At 38.3% G+C, this 16,664-nt stretch overlaps 1 protein-coding gene across 10 annotated transcripts in view; it reads right to left on the reverse strand.

The window, feature by feature from the left end:
- LOC100358984 (vascular endothelial growth factor receptor kdr-like) overlaps window positions 1–16,664 on the reverse strand; it is a 299,906-nt gene that overhangs the window by 250,596 nt on the left and 32,646 nt on the right. For 2 of the 10 annotated variants that reach the window (XM_089323748.1, XM_089323747.1), the window contains exon 3: window positions 8,797–8,970. The exons of the other annotated variants lie outside the window; for them this stretch is intronic. In XM_089323748.1, the coding sequence (XP_089179874.1) occupies window positions 8,797–8,806 (10 nt within the window). In that variant the 5' untranslated portion in view covers window positions 8,807–8,970. The remainder of the gene's footprint in view (window positions 1–8,796; window positions 8,971–16,664) is intronic. 10 annotated transcript variants of the gene reach the window in all.

The following is a 16,664-nucleotide window of genomic DNA, read 5'->3' on the forward strand; positions in this document are numbered from 1 at the left end:
GTGGAAGGGCCAAAGGCTAGAATCCAGTCCTTCTGATTGTTCACTTTAGATTTCTTATGGTTACTAGACCATGCTCAAAGGAAGAAAAGAAGTGGGAGGGGAGAACTTATAATCACTAAACATCTATCATTTGCCAGACACTGTGCTAGGTGCTTTAAATGTACAATTTCATTTCAGTTTTAAAATAACAACCCTGAAAGGTAGGTATTCTAAGTTCTATTTTATAACTAAGAAAAATGAAGCCTCAGGAAGGTAATAAAGCCAAATACCTGGAATGGCACAATCAGGATTCCAACCATACCACGACACAAACGCAAATGATCTTTCCACTATATGAAGCTGCAAGCTTAACAATTTTCTGGAATCTGATTAAATAAAATATGCATGTCCTCTGGAAGCCTGTTACCATAAGAGTTAGCAGTGATAAAGACAAAAGATAGGAAGAAAATCTATACATCAAACAAATTATAAAGTCTGCTGTGTGGCACTGCAGGTTAAGCCACCTACTTGTAACACTGGTATCCCATATCAGAGCATGAGTTTGAATCCCGCTGCTCTGCTTATGAACCAGTTCCCTGCTAATGTACCTGGGAAAGCAGCAGAGATAGTCCAAGTCCTTGGGCCCCAGCACTCATGTGGGAGATCAGATGAAGCTCCAGGCTCCTGGCTTTGGCCTAGCACTGCCCTGGCCATTGCAGACATTTGGGAAGTAAACCAGTGAATTGAAGACTCTCTCTCTCTCTCTTTCTCTCTATACATATATATATATATATATTCTCTATATATATGTGTGTGTGTGTGTGTGTGTACCCTCTCTCTGTATGTAATTGTGACATTCAAATAAGTAAATAAATAAAAATAGTAAACTTCAAAAAGTCATTATAATAGAACACTGAGCCTCAACATCAACCCTATATACGTTACATGCCATGTTAAAACATTGAGGATTCAAGAAACTCAATTGTTGAACAAAACAGACATTAAACATAAATTAATCAAACAAAAGTCAAAAAGGAAAATTCAAGCTCAATCTGCCATGGCTGTTAACTCCTTCAAGCATTAAATAGGCAATGGCTCATCTACAGCAACCAAATTTGATATTCAGCCACTGGTTTAAAGGAGATATCCTATTCTCTATACATTACTTGACTACTGAGACCCACTGAAATGCTGTGGTCCCTCACAAGCAATTTCAGCCTAGGCTGTTTGCAGATTTGAAATCCAGCCCCCTCTGTGTCTCAGCCCTGTCCCTTCAGAGACAGTAGTGATTTTGTCATAATTTCCTCTTTCATTGGACACCCATTCCACAATTTGTATTGCCCAGATTCTAGGCTAAAGAGTCAACAGAAGCTAGTTATCTACTTCAATTCTATATTAGCTAAGATACTGAACTGATTTTAGAAATGCTGCTACATCTGGGTTTTTTGGTTTTTTTTTTTTTTGCTATTTAAATAGAATAATTAGAGTCACAGGAATTTGCAACAAGAGTGTAGAGAAGTCCTATATATCTTTCATTCAGCTTCCCCTGAATAATTACAAGCTACTTCACTATAATATAATATTCCAACCAGGGTATTGACATTGGAACATGTCCAGATTGCATAACCACCACTATAATCAAGATATGGAACTACAAAAGATCTCTTTTATAGTGACACCCACTCACTTCTTCCCTTTACCTCCCTAATTCCTGGCAAATGTTGATCTGTTCCTCATCGCTACATTTTTTTCTCATTTTGAAAATATGATATAAATAGAATCACACAGTATATAAACTGATTTGTATCCCATTGTATGGATGTGCTGCAGTTTGTTTCCAATTTACACTGTTTCTATTTGGCAACGACCATGCATAAAGCTTCTATGAACCTGTGTATAAAGGTTTTTGAGTGAACATAAATTTTCATTTCTCTGGGATAAATTCCCAAGAATACAACTCTTGGATCATATGGTAATTGTTGGATCATATGGTAATCATTAGTTTTCTAAGAAACTTCCAAACTATTTTCCAAAGTGTCTACACCATTTTACATTTTCTCCAGCAGTTTATAAATGATACAGCTTTTCCTCATCCTCACCAAAATTGATATTGTCTTTTTTTTAATTTTTGCTATTCTTGTAGGCATGTAGTGATAGTTCATTGTAGTTTTAATATTTTCTAATGAGAGTATTTCAGGCATGGAAAGCCAAGACACTCTGGCAAAAGATCTCTGCGAGTGAGATCCCAGTGGAAAGAACAGGCCATCAAAGAAGGAGGTACCTTTCTCTGAAGGGAGGAGAGAACCTCCACTTTGACTATGACCTTGTCTAAACAAGATAAGAGTCAGAGAACTCAGAGGGCTTCCATAGCCTTGGAAACTCATGACTGGAGCATAGGGAGATTACTGATGCCATAGACAGGAGTGTCAATTGGTAAAGTCAACAACAGGAGTCACTGTGCACTTACTCCTCATGTAGGATCTCTATCCTTAATGTGCTGTACATTGAGATTTAATGCTATAACGAGTACTCAAACAATATATTTCACTTTGTGTTTCTATGGGGGTGCAAACTGTTGAAATCCTTACTTAATGCATACTAAACTGATCCTCTGTAAAAAAAAAAAAAAAAAAGAAAGAAATTATCAATTCCCAACTTGACTCTCACTGGGATTAAACATGACAATAGGTCTGCTCTGATTTCATCATCATTTAAAAAAATCATCTATTATTTTTCACTTTATGTTTCTGTGTGGGAGCAAACTGTTGAAATCCATACTTAATGTATACTAAGCTGATCTTCTGTATATTAAGATAATCGAAAATGAATCTTGATGTGAATGGAAGGGGAGAGGGAGTGGGAAAGGGGAGGGTTGTGGGTGGGAGGGACGGTATGGGGGGAAAGCCATTGTAATCCATAAGTCGTACTTTGGAAATTTATATGCATTAAATAAAAGTTAAAAAAAAAAAGAAATAGCAGAATGAGATAGTAGTGCAAAAAATACCACCTACCTGTTTTCCCTAATTGTAATTGGTGGTGGTATTGTTAGTATTGTTATTCTGAGACACTTGTCTTTGTAATGTGGGTAAAGCAAATGAGCAATTATAGAATATTCTAATCCTATCAGTCTCTGTATCCTAGGATCTTATTGTGTGAGAATTAATGTACCAGAAGTTAAAAAAAAAACTTATAGCCCTGGGTTCAAATTGAAAACATCAGTTTGAACTCATGAGGAATTCTTTCTTTATATAATATTTAAAGACATATATATATATATGTTGATAAATAAAATACTCAAGTATGTAATAACTTATTCTCTCTATATATGTACACAATTGTGTGTGTGTGAGTTTAAATACAATGTGTGAGTTAAAATACAATATTTTCTAAGTCTACTGGAAAGATTTGGAAATAATAAGTAGCAATATAGTTCTGAAATACCATACCCATTAAAAGAAACCAAGGCTTCTGGAAAAAATATGGCTGATATTAGCATTTTTTGACAAATGTATTTTTCCATTATATTCTTATATTTCAAATATTTTCAAAAAATTTCCTTTAAAGTTGAATTTTATAATGAATAAAATCAAAATCATTAACTATTTAAAAATAAAATTAGGACAATTTAAAAAAAAATATTTTCTAATGAGTAAAGATGGTAAATTTATATTGTTATGTACTTATTTACCACTCGTGTGTTTTCTTCAGTGAAATGGCTCTTTATGTCTGTTCTTCATCAAATGATCTGATTATTCTTTTCAGTGGCTGAGGTCTCCATTGATGATTTTTAGCACAAAAGGAAGATGTGTATGTTTTTTTTCCTTACTTGTTTACATATTTTGTCAATAAAAGGTGAGCACCAATGCCATTTGTGCTCCTATGCCAGATTCAAAAATTTTTACAATACATATAATTGTACATATTTATACAATATAGTGTAATATTTCAGTGCATGCACATATTGTGTTAGAATGATATCATGTGTCATATGAATGAGCTCATACCTTCTGTCTAAACAGTAAACTACACAGAGCAGGTCGATGGTCCAATCTTTCCCATTGTTGTCAGTAGCATCAGCAGGCTATGTGAGCTTAAGGATAATCCACTCAAAGTAAGCTATTATATATGGATAGCTCTCACAGCTTAAAAACACATTCCTTTCAACTTTCATTTGATCTTCTAAGCAAACCCAAGCAATTATAACTGCTCAATTGTTCATAGATGAGGAAACTGAGTCCCAGAAAGAAAAAGGAACTACCCAAAGTGACAGAGCTAAAAATCATAGAATACTGTTGAATTTAGGTCTTCCATGTTTCAGGCCTTTCCTACATTCTATGTGGATGCCCATGTGTATGAGCTAAAAACACATGAGGTAAAATAAGAAAATAACAAAAAAGGAGGTCTACAGAAAAGATGAGTGACCACAGCCTTGAAATTCTGCTCCCTGGATCTGATAGCAAGGAAGGACTCTTCCCAGGAATCAGCAGGCAGAGAGGAGAGGGAAGGAATAAGTAGTTACAGGGCACTGTTCTATAAAAGCTAGTCAAGATGTACTTTGACCATTGTTGCAAAAAAGAAAAACAAGAGTCTAACCTCACCAAACAAAGCATTAAAGAAGTTTGGCCAATTTAGGTCTATTACTTCTCTACAGCAAAGGAAGACAGCAATTTTTGCTTTAAAAATTAAACTAAACGAAACAAAAAAGAAACAGTGACCCTGCCATAAAGAAAGCTCTTCCCCTTCTGCAATTTTGGATTATTTTTTACTTCTGAGGTACACTTGAGGAATAAGGGAGGTAGAGTGATAGTAATGAAGGAAAAAGTTGAAGAAGACAAAGGAAATTAAATTGGCAAACAAAAGAGCTGTCTGCACCTTAATGTTTATTTCAGCTCAATTCACAATAGCTAAGACCTGGAACCAACCTAAATGCCCATCAACAGTAGACTGGATAAAGAAATTATGGGATATGTACTCTATAGCATACTATACAGCAGTAAAAAACAATGAAATCTGGTTCTTTGCAACAAAATGGAGGAATCTGGAACACATCATGCTGAGTGAAATAAGTCAGTCCCAAAGGGACAAATATCATATCTTCTCTCTGATCGGTGACAACTGACTAAACACCAAAAAGGAAACCTGTTGAAGTGACATGGACACTATGAGAATCAGTGACTTGATCAGCCATAGCCCTGACTGTTGATGAACTTAATACGTTATCCCTCTTAGTATTTTTTCTTTGTCTGTTCTACTTAATACTATTGGTTTAATTCTGCAATTAATACACAGTTATTCTTAAGTGTTGAAATTTAACTGAAAAGTGATCCCCATTAAATATAACAGTGGGAGTAAGAGAGGGAAGAGATGTACAATTTGGGACATGCTCAAGCTGACTTGCCCCAAACGGAAGAGTTAGAAACATACCAGGGGATTCCAATTCAATCCCATCAAGGTGCCATGTACCAATGCCATCTCACTAGTCCAAGTGATCAATTTCAATTCACAATTGATCATAATGAAAGGACTAAGAGTCAAAGGGATCACATAAACAAGACTACTGTCTGCTAATACTAACCGATAGAATAATAAAGGGAGAGAACGATCCAACATGGGAAGCGAGATACTCAGCAGACTCATAGAATGGCAGATGTCCTAAACAGCACTCTGGCCTCAGAATCAGCCCTTAAGGCATTCCGATCTGGCTGAAAAGCCCATGAGAGTATTTCAGGCATGGAAAGCCAAGACACTCTGGAAAAAAAAAAATGACTTAAATGAAAGATCTCTGTGAGTGAGATCTCAGTGGAAAGAACAGGTCTTCAAAGAAGGAGGTACCTTTCTCTGAAGGGAAGAGAAAACTTACACTTTGACTATGACCTTGTCTAAACAAGATAAGAGTCGGTGAACTCAAAAGGCTTCCATAGCCTTGGAAACTCATGACTGGAGCATAGGGAGATTACTGATGTCATAGACAGGAGTGTCAATTTGTAAACTCAACAACAGGAGTCAGTGTGCACTTACTCCTCATGTAGGATCTCTGTCTTTAATGTGCTGTACATTGTGATTTAATGCTATAACGAGTACTCAAACAGTATTTTTCACTTTGTGTTTCTATGTGGATGCAAACTGTTGAAATCTTTACTTAATGTACACTAAACTGATCTTCTGTATATAAAGAGAAGTGAAAATGAATCTTGATATGAATGGAAGTGGAGAGAGAGCGGGAAAGGGGAGGGTTGTGGGTGGGAGGTAGTCATTGGGGGGGTAAGCCATTGTAATCCATAAGCTGTACTTTGGAAATTTGTATTCATTAAATAAAAAAAAAAGAAAAGCTAGGATTAAAAACATGGAACTATTCGGTGCTGGTGTAACAATCCAGTTTTAATTAAGACTGTGTTTCCTTTTCAAATTTCTATTTTTTGTGTGTCTTAGTTCAAAGATGTTTTTCCTATTGAGCAAACCAAGTTAGATGAGGTGGTTTTTGCTTATGTGTTTAGTTTTTATTGCAGCTGTTTTGTTTTTAAGACTTACTTATTTATTGTGCAAATCAGGAAAAATGAACACTACATTCTTAAAAGCTGAGGATATAATTATGGAAGAACCTGTACAGTGTCTGTAGTTCAGATTTACTCATGCTACAACCCACCTCCTGTCTGCCAACATTCCTAATCCAATTCCCTGCTTTCTTTGCCCCCACAGAATTTATTAACTTCCATTATACTGTATAATTTATGTATTCACTTACTGTCTGCCTCTCCCTGCTAGAATTTCTGCTAAATGGAAGCAGTTTTTAGTTTACTGCTATAATTACTGAAGTGAAAAAATTACTGGCTCATACTAGGTCCTCAACAAATATTTGTAGAATGAATGACTGTGCTTTGCTTTCCATCACATCTTTTCAGGGCCAAAAACAAGACATATTTAATGTCTTCTGTTTATTTCTTTCTACAAGATAAATTATAGAGAGATATTTGTTACTTCACAAGGGTCTAAAAATTTCCAGTTACATAGCACTTGGGGCTCTAAAACAATCCATGGGATGAGGATAAGAGGCCCAGAGCTCAATTGTGAACTGAAACTGATCACTTTGACTAGTGAGATAGCATTGATACATGCCACCTTGACAGGACTGAATTGTAATCCCCTGGCACGTTTCTAACTCTATTGTTTGGGGCAAGTCCGATTGAGCATGTCTCAAACTGTACAACTCCTCCCTCTCTTATTCCTACTCTTATATTTAACAGGGATCACTTTTCAGTTAAATTTGAACATCTAAGAATAATTGTGTGTTAATTAAAGAGTTCAACCAATACTATTAAGCAGAAAAAAAGTACTAAAAGGGATAAAGTATTAAGTTGTTCATCGACAGTCAGGACAAGGGCTGATCAAGTCACAGTTTCTCATAGTGTCCATTTCACTTCAACAGGTTTCCTTTTTGGTGCTGATCAGGGAGAACATATGATATTTGTCCCTTTGGGACTGACTTATTTCACTCAGCATGATGTGTTCCAGATTCCTCCATTTTGTTGCAAAGGACCAGATTTCATTGTTTTTTACTGCTGTATAGTATGCTATAGAGTACATATCCCATAATTTCTTTATCCAGTCTACTGTTGATGGGCATTTAGGTTGATTCCAGGTCTTAGCTATTGTGAATTGAGCTGAAATAAACATTAAGGTGCAGACAGCTTTTTTATTTGCCAATTTAATTTCCTTTGGGTAAATTCCAAAGAGTGGGATGGCTGGGTTTTATGGTAGGATTAAGAGTCAAAGGGATCACATAAACTAGATTAGTGTCTACTATTACTAACTGATAGAATTAAAAAGGAGAGAAGGATCCAACATGGGAAGCAGGATACACAGAAGACTCATAGAATGGCAGATGTCCTAAACAGCACTCTGGCCTCAGAATCAGCCCTTAAGGCATTCAGATCTGGCTGAAGAGCCCATGAGAATATTTTAGGCATGGAAAGCCAAGACACCATGGCGGCAAAAAAAAAAAAAAAAAAAAAAAAAAAAAAAAAAAAAAAAAAAAACCTGAATGAAAGACCTCTGTGAGTAAGATCCCAGTGGAAAGAACGGGCCATCAAGGAAAGAGGTACCTTTTTCTGAAGGGAGGAGAGAACTTCCATTTTGACTATGGCCTTGTCTAAATAAGATCAGAGTTGGCAAACTCAAAAGGCTTCCATAGCCTTGGCAACTCAAGACAAGAGCCTAGGTAGATTACTGACGCCATAAACAAGAGTGTCAATTGTTAAATCAACAACAGGAGTCACTGTGCACTTACTCCTCATGTGGGATCTCTGTCTTTAATGTGTTGTACAATGTGAATTAATGCTATAACTACTACTCAAACAGTACGTTACACTTTGTGTTTCTGTGTGGGTGCAAACTGTTGAAATCTTTACTTAATATATACTAAACTCATCTTCTGTACATAAAGATAATTGAGAATGAATCTTGATGTGAATGAAATGGGAGAGGGAGCAGGAGATGGGAGGGTTGCGGGGGGGGGGGAGCCACTGTAATCCAAAAGCTGTACTTTGGAAATTTATGTTTATTAAATGAAAGTTAAAATAAAAAAAAAAATAAATAAAAAGAGGCCCAGGACTGTCCAAATCCAAGGAGCAAGCAGTTGACTGTTTCCAACCCTGTCAGTCCATCACCTATCACACTACTTGGGATTTCAGTGCCTGGAACAAGTATCTTTTTGGCTAGGAAGACATCTACTAATTTTAAGACTGGAGCAAAAAGTCAAAATTATTTCCTTCCTTCTGTTCCCTTTTCAAGATCATTGGCTTCCAAGTACTGTGTACTCACTGTTATTCATAGTCTCATTATCCAGGTGGGTGTATGAGATTTGAGTCTTCGCCCTCTGGCTTGCTGCTTTTCTGAACCATATTACAGCTCATCAATAATTCTTCCAGAGGAAATCATCAAGGGAAATCAAACACGGAACTCAAATGCAAGGTATTTTGCTCCCTTTTCACAGCTCTGGTAATAAATTGAGGGAAGGAAGTGGAAGTTATTGTCTCAAGTGAGATAGATGAATTATCTATGCATTTGCATGATCCAATCTTCTTGTCCCCAATGACCATGGATAAGTGAGAATGATTATAAGCTGAATTTTAAACTCTTACACCCTGAGATGGAAAAAGGTATTTATTTACACTAAGAGCTATAACTGGGTTAGTTCAATAACCTGCATAATTTTGTGTAATTTACTTAATAGTGTATTTATTATTTTAAAATGTACTTAGAAGAACCAGGAAAGTCCTTACTGATCATCTTGTCTGACCCCTTTTTTCGAAATACCATAGTTCACAATGTCCAAGATATCAAAAATAATGCCGAGAGTTGGAAGGCCCAAATTAAGGTCACACATACAGCTAGGTAGCAACAAAACAGAACATGAGTTCTAATATCATGTGTTTTTTTTCCCACTGTTCCCTAGTACCTTTCAACTTTGACAAACTCATGCATAATTTATAAAAAAGAAAAAAAAGACACTCAGATAATAAACACAGAAAGGAAGGGACTGTTCCTCATTCTTGGAAGACACTATAGCTTCAGACGGAAGCCTTAACTGATTTAAGTCAGTTGGTCCATTCCACCAATTCCCTGGCTACAGTCATTGCTTTGGGTAGGCATGTAATCTAAGCTGGTCCTGTTAAGATAACTTTAGGGATCTTATTTGGAATTCTAGGATAGGAGTATCCACCTTTCCTGATCATGTCTAAGGAAGAAGCATGTAGCTCAGTAGCTCTTGGCAGCCATCTAATATCATAAGGATTAGCCATTCTAAGGATAACACCCACACTCCAAGAAATAATGGGTTTTGGGGCCAGCGCCATGGTGCAGTAGGTTAATCCTCCACCTGCGGTGCCAGCATCCCATATGGGCACCAGTTCTAGTCCTGGCTGCTCCTCTTCCAATCTAGCTCTCTGCTGTGGCCTGGGAAAGAAGTAAAGATGGCCCAAGTGCTTGGACCCCTGCACCCACACAGGAGACCAGGAAGAAGCACCTGGCTCCTGGCTTCAGATTGGTGCAGCTCTGGCAGCTGGCGGCCATTTAGGGAGTGAACCAGTGGATGGAAGACCTTTCTCTCTGTCCCTCCCTCTCACTGTCTGTAACTCTACCTCTCATATAAATAAAATCTTTAAAAAAAATAAAAGAAATAATGGGTAGATACAAAAAAAATGTATCCTAGTGATATCGTTCAGATTAGAAGCAAACCAAACAACAATAAAGACTATTTTACTTATAGAAACTCTGTAGAACTATGAAGCAATAAATGCACTTCATTGTTTTAAGCTTTTCTAAGTGATTTATTGTATTATTTACATAAAACAAGTCATACAGATTGGCATCTAGGAAATGAAGCATGAATACCATGTGTTAGGAGGAAAAGGCTTCTGGAGTATTAGCATGCTAGAGCTAGAAGGAGTCTCAGAGTATATTGTTGAAATAAATTTCCCACCTTGACCCTCAGGCCACAGGGGTTTAATTAGTACATTGTTTTAACAGAAGAATGGAGAAAGAACGGAAGATGTAGTAGACGTAAGTGGCCGAGGTAATACAAAATTTCCACTCTCATCTCCATAAGGCCCCATGTGTCAGGATTTGGCAAGCTCAGTTCATTTGGTTGCCAAAACCTGAATGACATATGCTTGGAAACTTTACATTGTCATTTTATTTCCTACTCTGCCTGTTCTTTACAAAAATGGGATTTTCATGTCCCTAAACATAGTTCAACAAAGTAGAAAGGCAGCATTAAAGGTCCCTGTATCATGATCCTGAGTTATCCACAGAATGAGGCATTAGGTGAACTTTAATAATTGTCTACTCCTTACCTAGGCTTCAGTGATGCCCTAGTGGAGAAGGTAATCTTATGTCACACAAACGGGCCATAATGGGCAGATGTGATGCTAGAATTTAGATCTTTTGACTCTACTTGGCTCTGTAAATACATAAATGCATCACAAGTGGAGTGAGTCCCCAAGGACACTATTGTCTATTCGAGGAAACTGTGCAAATCATCCAGATGACACTTTTCACTTCAGATTATGAAATCTGAATTGGTTCATTATTTTCTCAACTCCATATTTAATTGTATCCTCAGAACCTGATATTTTTCCTGGAATATATATATATGTATACATATACATATATACATATATACATATATGGGTGTGACTATGTGTGTGCCTGTGTATGTATGTATATATATGTATTTATGTAAATGCAAGTATATAAAATATGTGTTCAGTAAATTTGTATAAAATGTTTACATCAATAAATCATCTGGGGAGGAATTATTGAACTGTTACAATTTATGATCACTTGAATAATTCACCTTTCTATTATTAGCTTTATGGAGATACAATTCATTTCCCATACCATTCAACTTACCCACCCAAAGTGTAAAAATTAGTGGTTTTTAATATAATCACAGATCAACTGTACAATCAATTTCTAAATATTTTATTATGAATTAATAAAAATTACTATTAGAATTCATTTCCCCATCCTACCCCACCTTCATTCTGACAAAATTTTGAGCATTAGTCTTCAAAAACTTATTCAAAATGTGTATTATGAAAAGAGTATGCATGAGATTTTGAAAAATTGTTGCACCAAAATAAATTCATCTTGTAATTCCTTATTTTCATATACATTTGAGGTACCCTCATGTTTTCTCCAATTTTCTTTTGATTAGGTTGTCTTTCTACTTTCTTATTATTGTCCTTCAGTGCACAAACTTAATTTTGATGAAGTCCAATTAAATGTGTTTTTTTTTTTACTCATGCCTTTGTTATTACATCCAAGAACTGACTGTCAAATGCAAGGTTATGAATAATTATCATGTTTTCCTTTGGAAAGTTTTATAGATTTACCCTTACATTTTTATTTTGACTTTAAGTTAAATTTCGTATCTGATACAAGGTAAAGATTCAATTTCATAGTTTTTCTTGTGGCTATCTTATTGTTTCAGCATCATTTGATGAAAAGACAATTTTTTTCTCCATTGAATGGTTATGGCACCATTGTTGAATATCAATTACCTATAGCTATCAGGGTTCACTTAAGAATTCTCAGTTCTGTTCCACTGGCAGCCTACAGATTTATCTTCATCCCAGCACCATGATATTGACCCTTGTTGGTTTGTAGTAAGTTTTGAAATTGACACAGATAAGTTTTCTGAATTTATGAATTACCTTCAACCAATTTATCAAAGTCTCCAGAGAACATAGGTTGGTACATAATATAAGGAATAGACATCTTTACGCTTTAAATTGTAGTAATATCTTTTTATGAGAATTGTGGTTTTTTACTTTTGGGTCACTATTGTTATACGATGCTAACAACTACACTCTCTGGTGACTTCCTAGTTTTTCTTTTTTTCTTTTTTTTTTTAACCTCCTAGTTCTAGTAGCAAGCTAAAGTTCTATACTGAAGACAATTCCACCCAGCATAAACGATTGATGGTCTAACCCTCAGAACCCAGCACCGCTCAAAAAGTCAAGTCCATTTTTCTCTCCCTCTGCTTTAAAAAATCAGTGTTAACTCTACTATTTTTAAAGATCTGTTTATTTATTTGAAAGTCAGAGTTACACAGAGAGAGGAGAGGCAGAAAAAGAGAGATCTTCCATCTGTTGGTTCACTCCCCAGTTGGACGCAAGGCCCGCGCTGTGAAGATCCGAAGCCAGGAGCCAGGAGCTTCTTCCTAGTCTCCCATGCGGTTGCAGGGGCCCAAGGACTTGAGCCATACTGTACTACTTTCCCAAGCCATCGCAGAGAGCTGGATCAGAAGTGGATCAAATCGGCAACCATATGAGATACCAGCATTACAGGCAGTGGCTTTACCAGCTACACCACAGCACCAGCCCCAACTCTACCAATTCTAATATCATGTTTGATATTTTTTAACCCATTAGACAATAGGATTTAGGCCTGATGCCTGCCAAATGCCTCCCTCTCCCCTCTCCCCTCTCCCTTCCACCCCTTCTTTCCTCCCCCCCTCCCCCTCCCTCTCTTTGGGTATTTCTGCTGGATTTACAGAAGATCAGATGTGCTAAATCAGAATGAATGCTGCCATTCATTTCTCTTTAAGAAACCGAAATAAATTCCATATCTGAGGCAAAATTTGCCAATGAAGAAGAAGAGAGGAACTTCAGAATGAATCAGGAAAGTTCTGGAGTTTTTTTTTTTAACTAATTAATTTATTTGAAAGGCAGAGAGAGAGAGAGAGAGAGAGAAATCTTCCACTTGCTGGTTCACTCCCCATATGGCTACAATGGTCAGAGCTGGGCCCATCCAAAGACAGGATCCAGGAGCTTATTCCGGGTCTCCCACGTGGGTGCAGGACCTCAAGTACTTCAGCCATCTTCCACTGCTTTCCCAGGTGCATTAGTAGGGAGCTGCATTGGAAGCAGAGCAGTGGGGACTTGAACCAGCCCACAAGGGATACCAGTGCCACAAGCGGTGGTTATACTTGCCAAGTCACAATGCCAGCCCCTCTGGAGTTATTTTTTTTTTTAACAGCAAAATGAACATCTATATCCAGAACAGCATAAAGACTTTAGAAAAGGACCAATATTTCTACAGTGATCAATGTTCCCCAAAAATTTTGGTGTGTCTAAGTGTAGGGTACATAGAATGGATGAAAAGAAAGATAAGCATAAACTAAGGGATGGCACCATGGGGCACTAGGTTAATCCTCCACCTGCAGCACAGGCATCCCATATTGGCACCGGGTTCTAGTCCCAATTGCTCCTCTTCCAGTCCAGCTCTCTGCTGTGGCCTGGGATAGTAGAGGAGGATGGCCCAAGTGCTTGGGCCCCTGCACCCACATAGGAGACCCGGAAGAAGCACCTGGCTCCTGGCTTCAGATCAGCCCAGCTCTGGCCGTTGCAGCCAACCGGGGAATGAACCAATGGAAGAAAGACCTTTATCTCTGTCTCTCTCTCTCACTGTCTGTAACTCTACGTCTCAAATAAATAAATAAAAAATCTTAAAAAAAAAGAAAGATAAGTATAAGCAAAGTTGGGAAGGATACTGAAGGCCATTACTAGAGCTTGTGGTTTATCTCAACATGACTGGGCATATGGAAAGTGGTTTTAATCTCATTACATTTATCAGACTTTAGAGATTTTATATGTAGTCAAAACTAAATTTTCAGCTTAAAATAATGTAGTACAACTGTAAGATATTTTATGTAAGCCTTCAGGTAACCACAAAGCAGAAAAATAGTAGATACTCAAAAGAAAACCAAAGGAGTCAAAGAAAACCATTGTAGAGGTCTAGCACTGTGGTGCATTGGGTGTTTCTTACGAAACCAGCATCCCATATTGGAGAGCCAGAGTGCTAGTTCGAGTACCCAATGTTCCACTTCCAATACAGCTCCCTGCCAATGTGGCATGGGAAAGCAGAGGAAAATAGTATAAATACTTGAGCCCTGGCAGCCCAAGTGGGAGACTTGGATGGAGTTCTGGGCTCTTGGTTTCAGCCAGGCCCAACCTCAGTCATTGCAACCATTTGGGGAGTGAAACAGTGGATAGGGGATCTCTTTCCCTCTCTCTCTGCCCCTTTCTGTCATTCTTTCAAATAGATAAAATAATTCCTTAAAAGAAAACCACTATAGAAAAGCATAAAATTGAAAAGAGAGAGATCAGGAAAAAAAGAAAGAAACAAAACAATGGCACCATGGCTCAGTGGGATAAGTCACCACCTGAAACACCAGCATCCCATATAAGTGCCAGTTCAAATCCCAACTGCCCCACTCCCAAGCCAGCTCCCTGCTAAGGTTTCTGGAATAGCAGCAGATGGCAGACCAAGTATTTAGGTCCTTGTACCCATGTGGGAAATCTGGATAGAGTTCCAATTCCCTGGCTTCACCCTGTCCCAGTCCTGCAGCCATTTGGGAAAAAAAGTAGATGGAAGATCTCTTTCTCTCTCTTTGTCCCACCCTGTCAGTCTGCCATTCAAATAAATAAAATATTTTTTTTAAAAAAAGAAGGAACTGAGGATCTACAAAACATCTAGGAAATACTCAACAAAATGGCAAAAGTAAGTGCTTACTTGTTAAGCGGCCACTAAGGACTCCACACCCCATTATCAGAGAGCTGGTTGAGACCCAGCCTGTGACTTAGCTTTCTGCTAATGCACCTGGGAGGCAGCAGAGGATGGCCCACTTGCTTGGGTTCTTGCCACCGACATGTTAGACCTGGGTGGAGTTCCAGGCTCCTGGCTTTGGCCTGGCCTAGTCCTGACTGTTACAGGCATTTGGGGGAACGAACCAGTGGGATAGAAGACTGACTTTCTCTCTCTCTCTCTCTCTCCTCCCCCATCTTTTCCCATTGTCACACCTCCTCTCTTCCCTCTGTTCTCCTCTCTCTCACAAACTTCCTTCCATAATCTTTTTTTAAAAAAAGATCTGGAAGTGGAAAATTTAGAGGGAAAGCATTTTCATATGAACCTTAGTAATATTTTGGATATGAAATCAAAAGTACAATGTAAAATGAAAGGAAAAATAGACAAATGACATTGCATTAAACTATTAAAAATAGACATGGTGGCCGGCGCCGCGGCTCACTAGGCTAATCCTCCGCCTAGCGGCGCCGGCACACCGGGTTCTAGTCCCGGTAGGGGCGCCGGATTCTGTCCCGGTTGCCCCTCTTCCAGGCCAGCCCTCTGCTGTGGCCAGGGAGTGCAGTGGAGGATGGCCCAGGTGCTTGGGCCCTGCACCCCATGGGAGACCAGGAAAAGCACCTGGCTCCTGGCTCCTGCCATCGGATCAGCGCGGTGCGCCGGCCGCAGCGCGCCGGCCGCGGCGGCCATTGGAGGGTGAACCAACGGCAAAAGGAAGACCTTTCTCTCTGTCTCTCTCTCTCACTGTCCATTCTGCCTGTCAAAAAAATTTAAAAAAAAAATAGACATGGTATTTCCTTTAGGCACAGAAAAGGAAACAGTTGACAGGTTGAAGAGACAACCTACAAAATGGGAAAAAATATTTGTAAACCATACATACATCTTATAAGGAGTTCATATTCGAAAATATATAAGGAACTCAAGCAATTCAACAGCAAGAAAGCAAATAGGGGTCGGCACTGTGGCACAGCGGGTTAACACCCACTCTTGCAGTGCCAGCATCCCATATGGGTGCCGGTTCGGGTCCGGACTGCTCCACTTCCAATCCAGCTCTCTGCTATGGCCTGGAAAAGCAGTAGAAGATGGCCCCAGTCCTTGGGCCCCTGCACCCACGTGGGAGACCCAGAAGAAGCTCCTGGCTCCTGGCTTCGGATCAGGGCAGCTCCAGCAGTTGCAGCCAATCAGGGAGTGAACCAATGGACGGAAGACCCCACTCTCTCTCTCTGCCTCTCTTCTCTCTGCGTAACTCTTTCAAATAAATAAATAAATATTTTTAAAAAAGAAATCAAATAACCTGATTTTAAAAAATGGATCTGTGAAGGATCAAATGATTTGCAAAGACATTTCTCAAAAGAAGACATACAAATGAGAACATGAAAAGGTGCCCAACATCACTAATCATCAAAGAAATTCAAATCAAAACCAACCACAATGAGATACCACCTCACAAATGTTAAGATGGCTATTATCAAAAAGATAAGAGATAACATACAGCAGCAGCACTATTCAAAGTAGCCAAAAGATGGAATCAACTAAAA

The sequence above is a fragment of the Oryctolagus cuniculus genome, chromosome X (genome assembly GCF_051225735.1).
Source record: "Oryctolagus cuniculus isolate XC-2025 breed Fujian yellow rabbit chromosome X, ASM5122573v1, whole genome shotgun sequence".
Lineage (NCBI taxonomy): Eukaryota > Metazoa > Chordata > Mammalia > Lagomorpha > Leporidae > Oryctolagus > Oryctolagus cuniculus.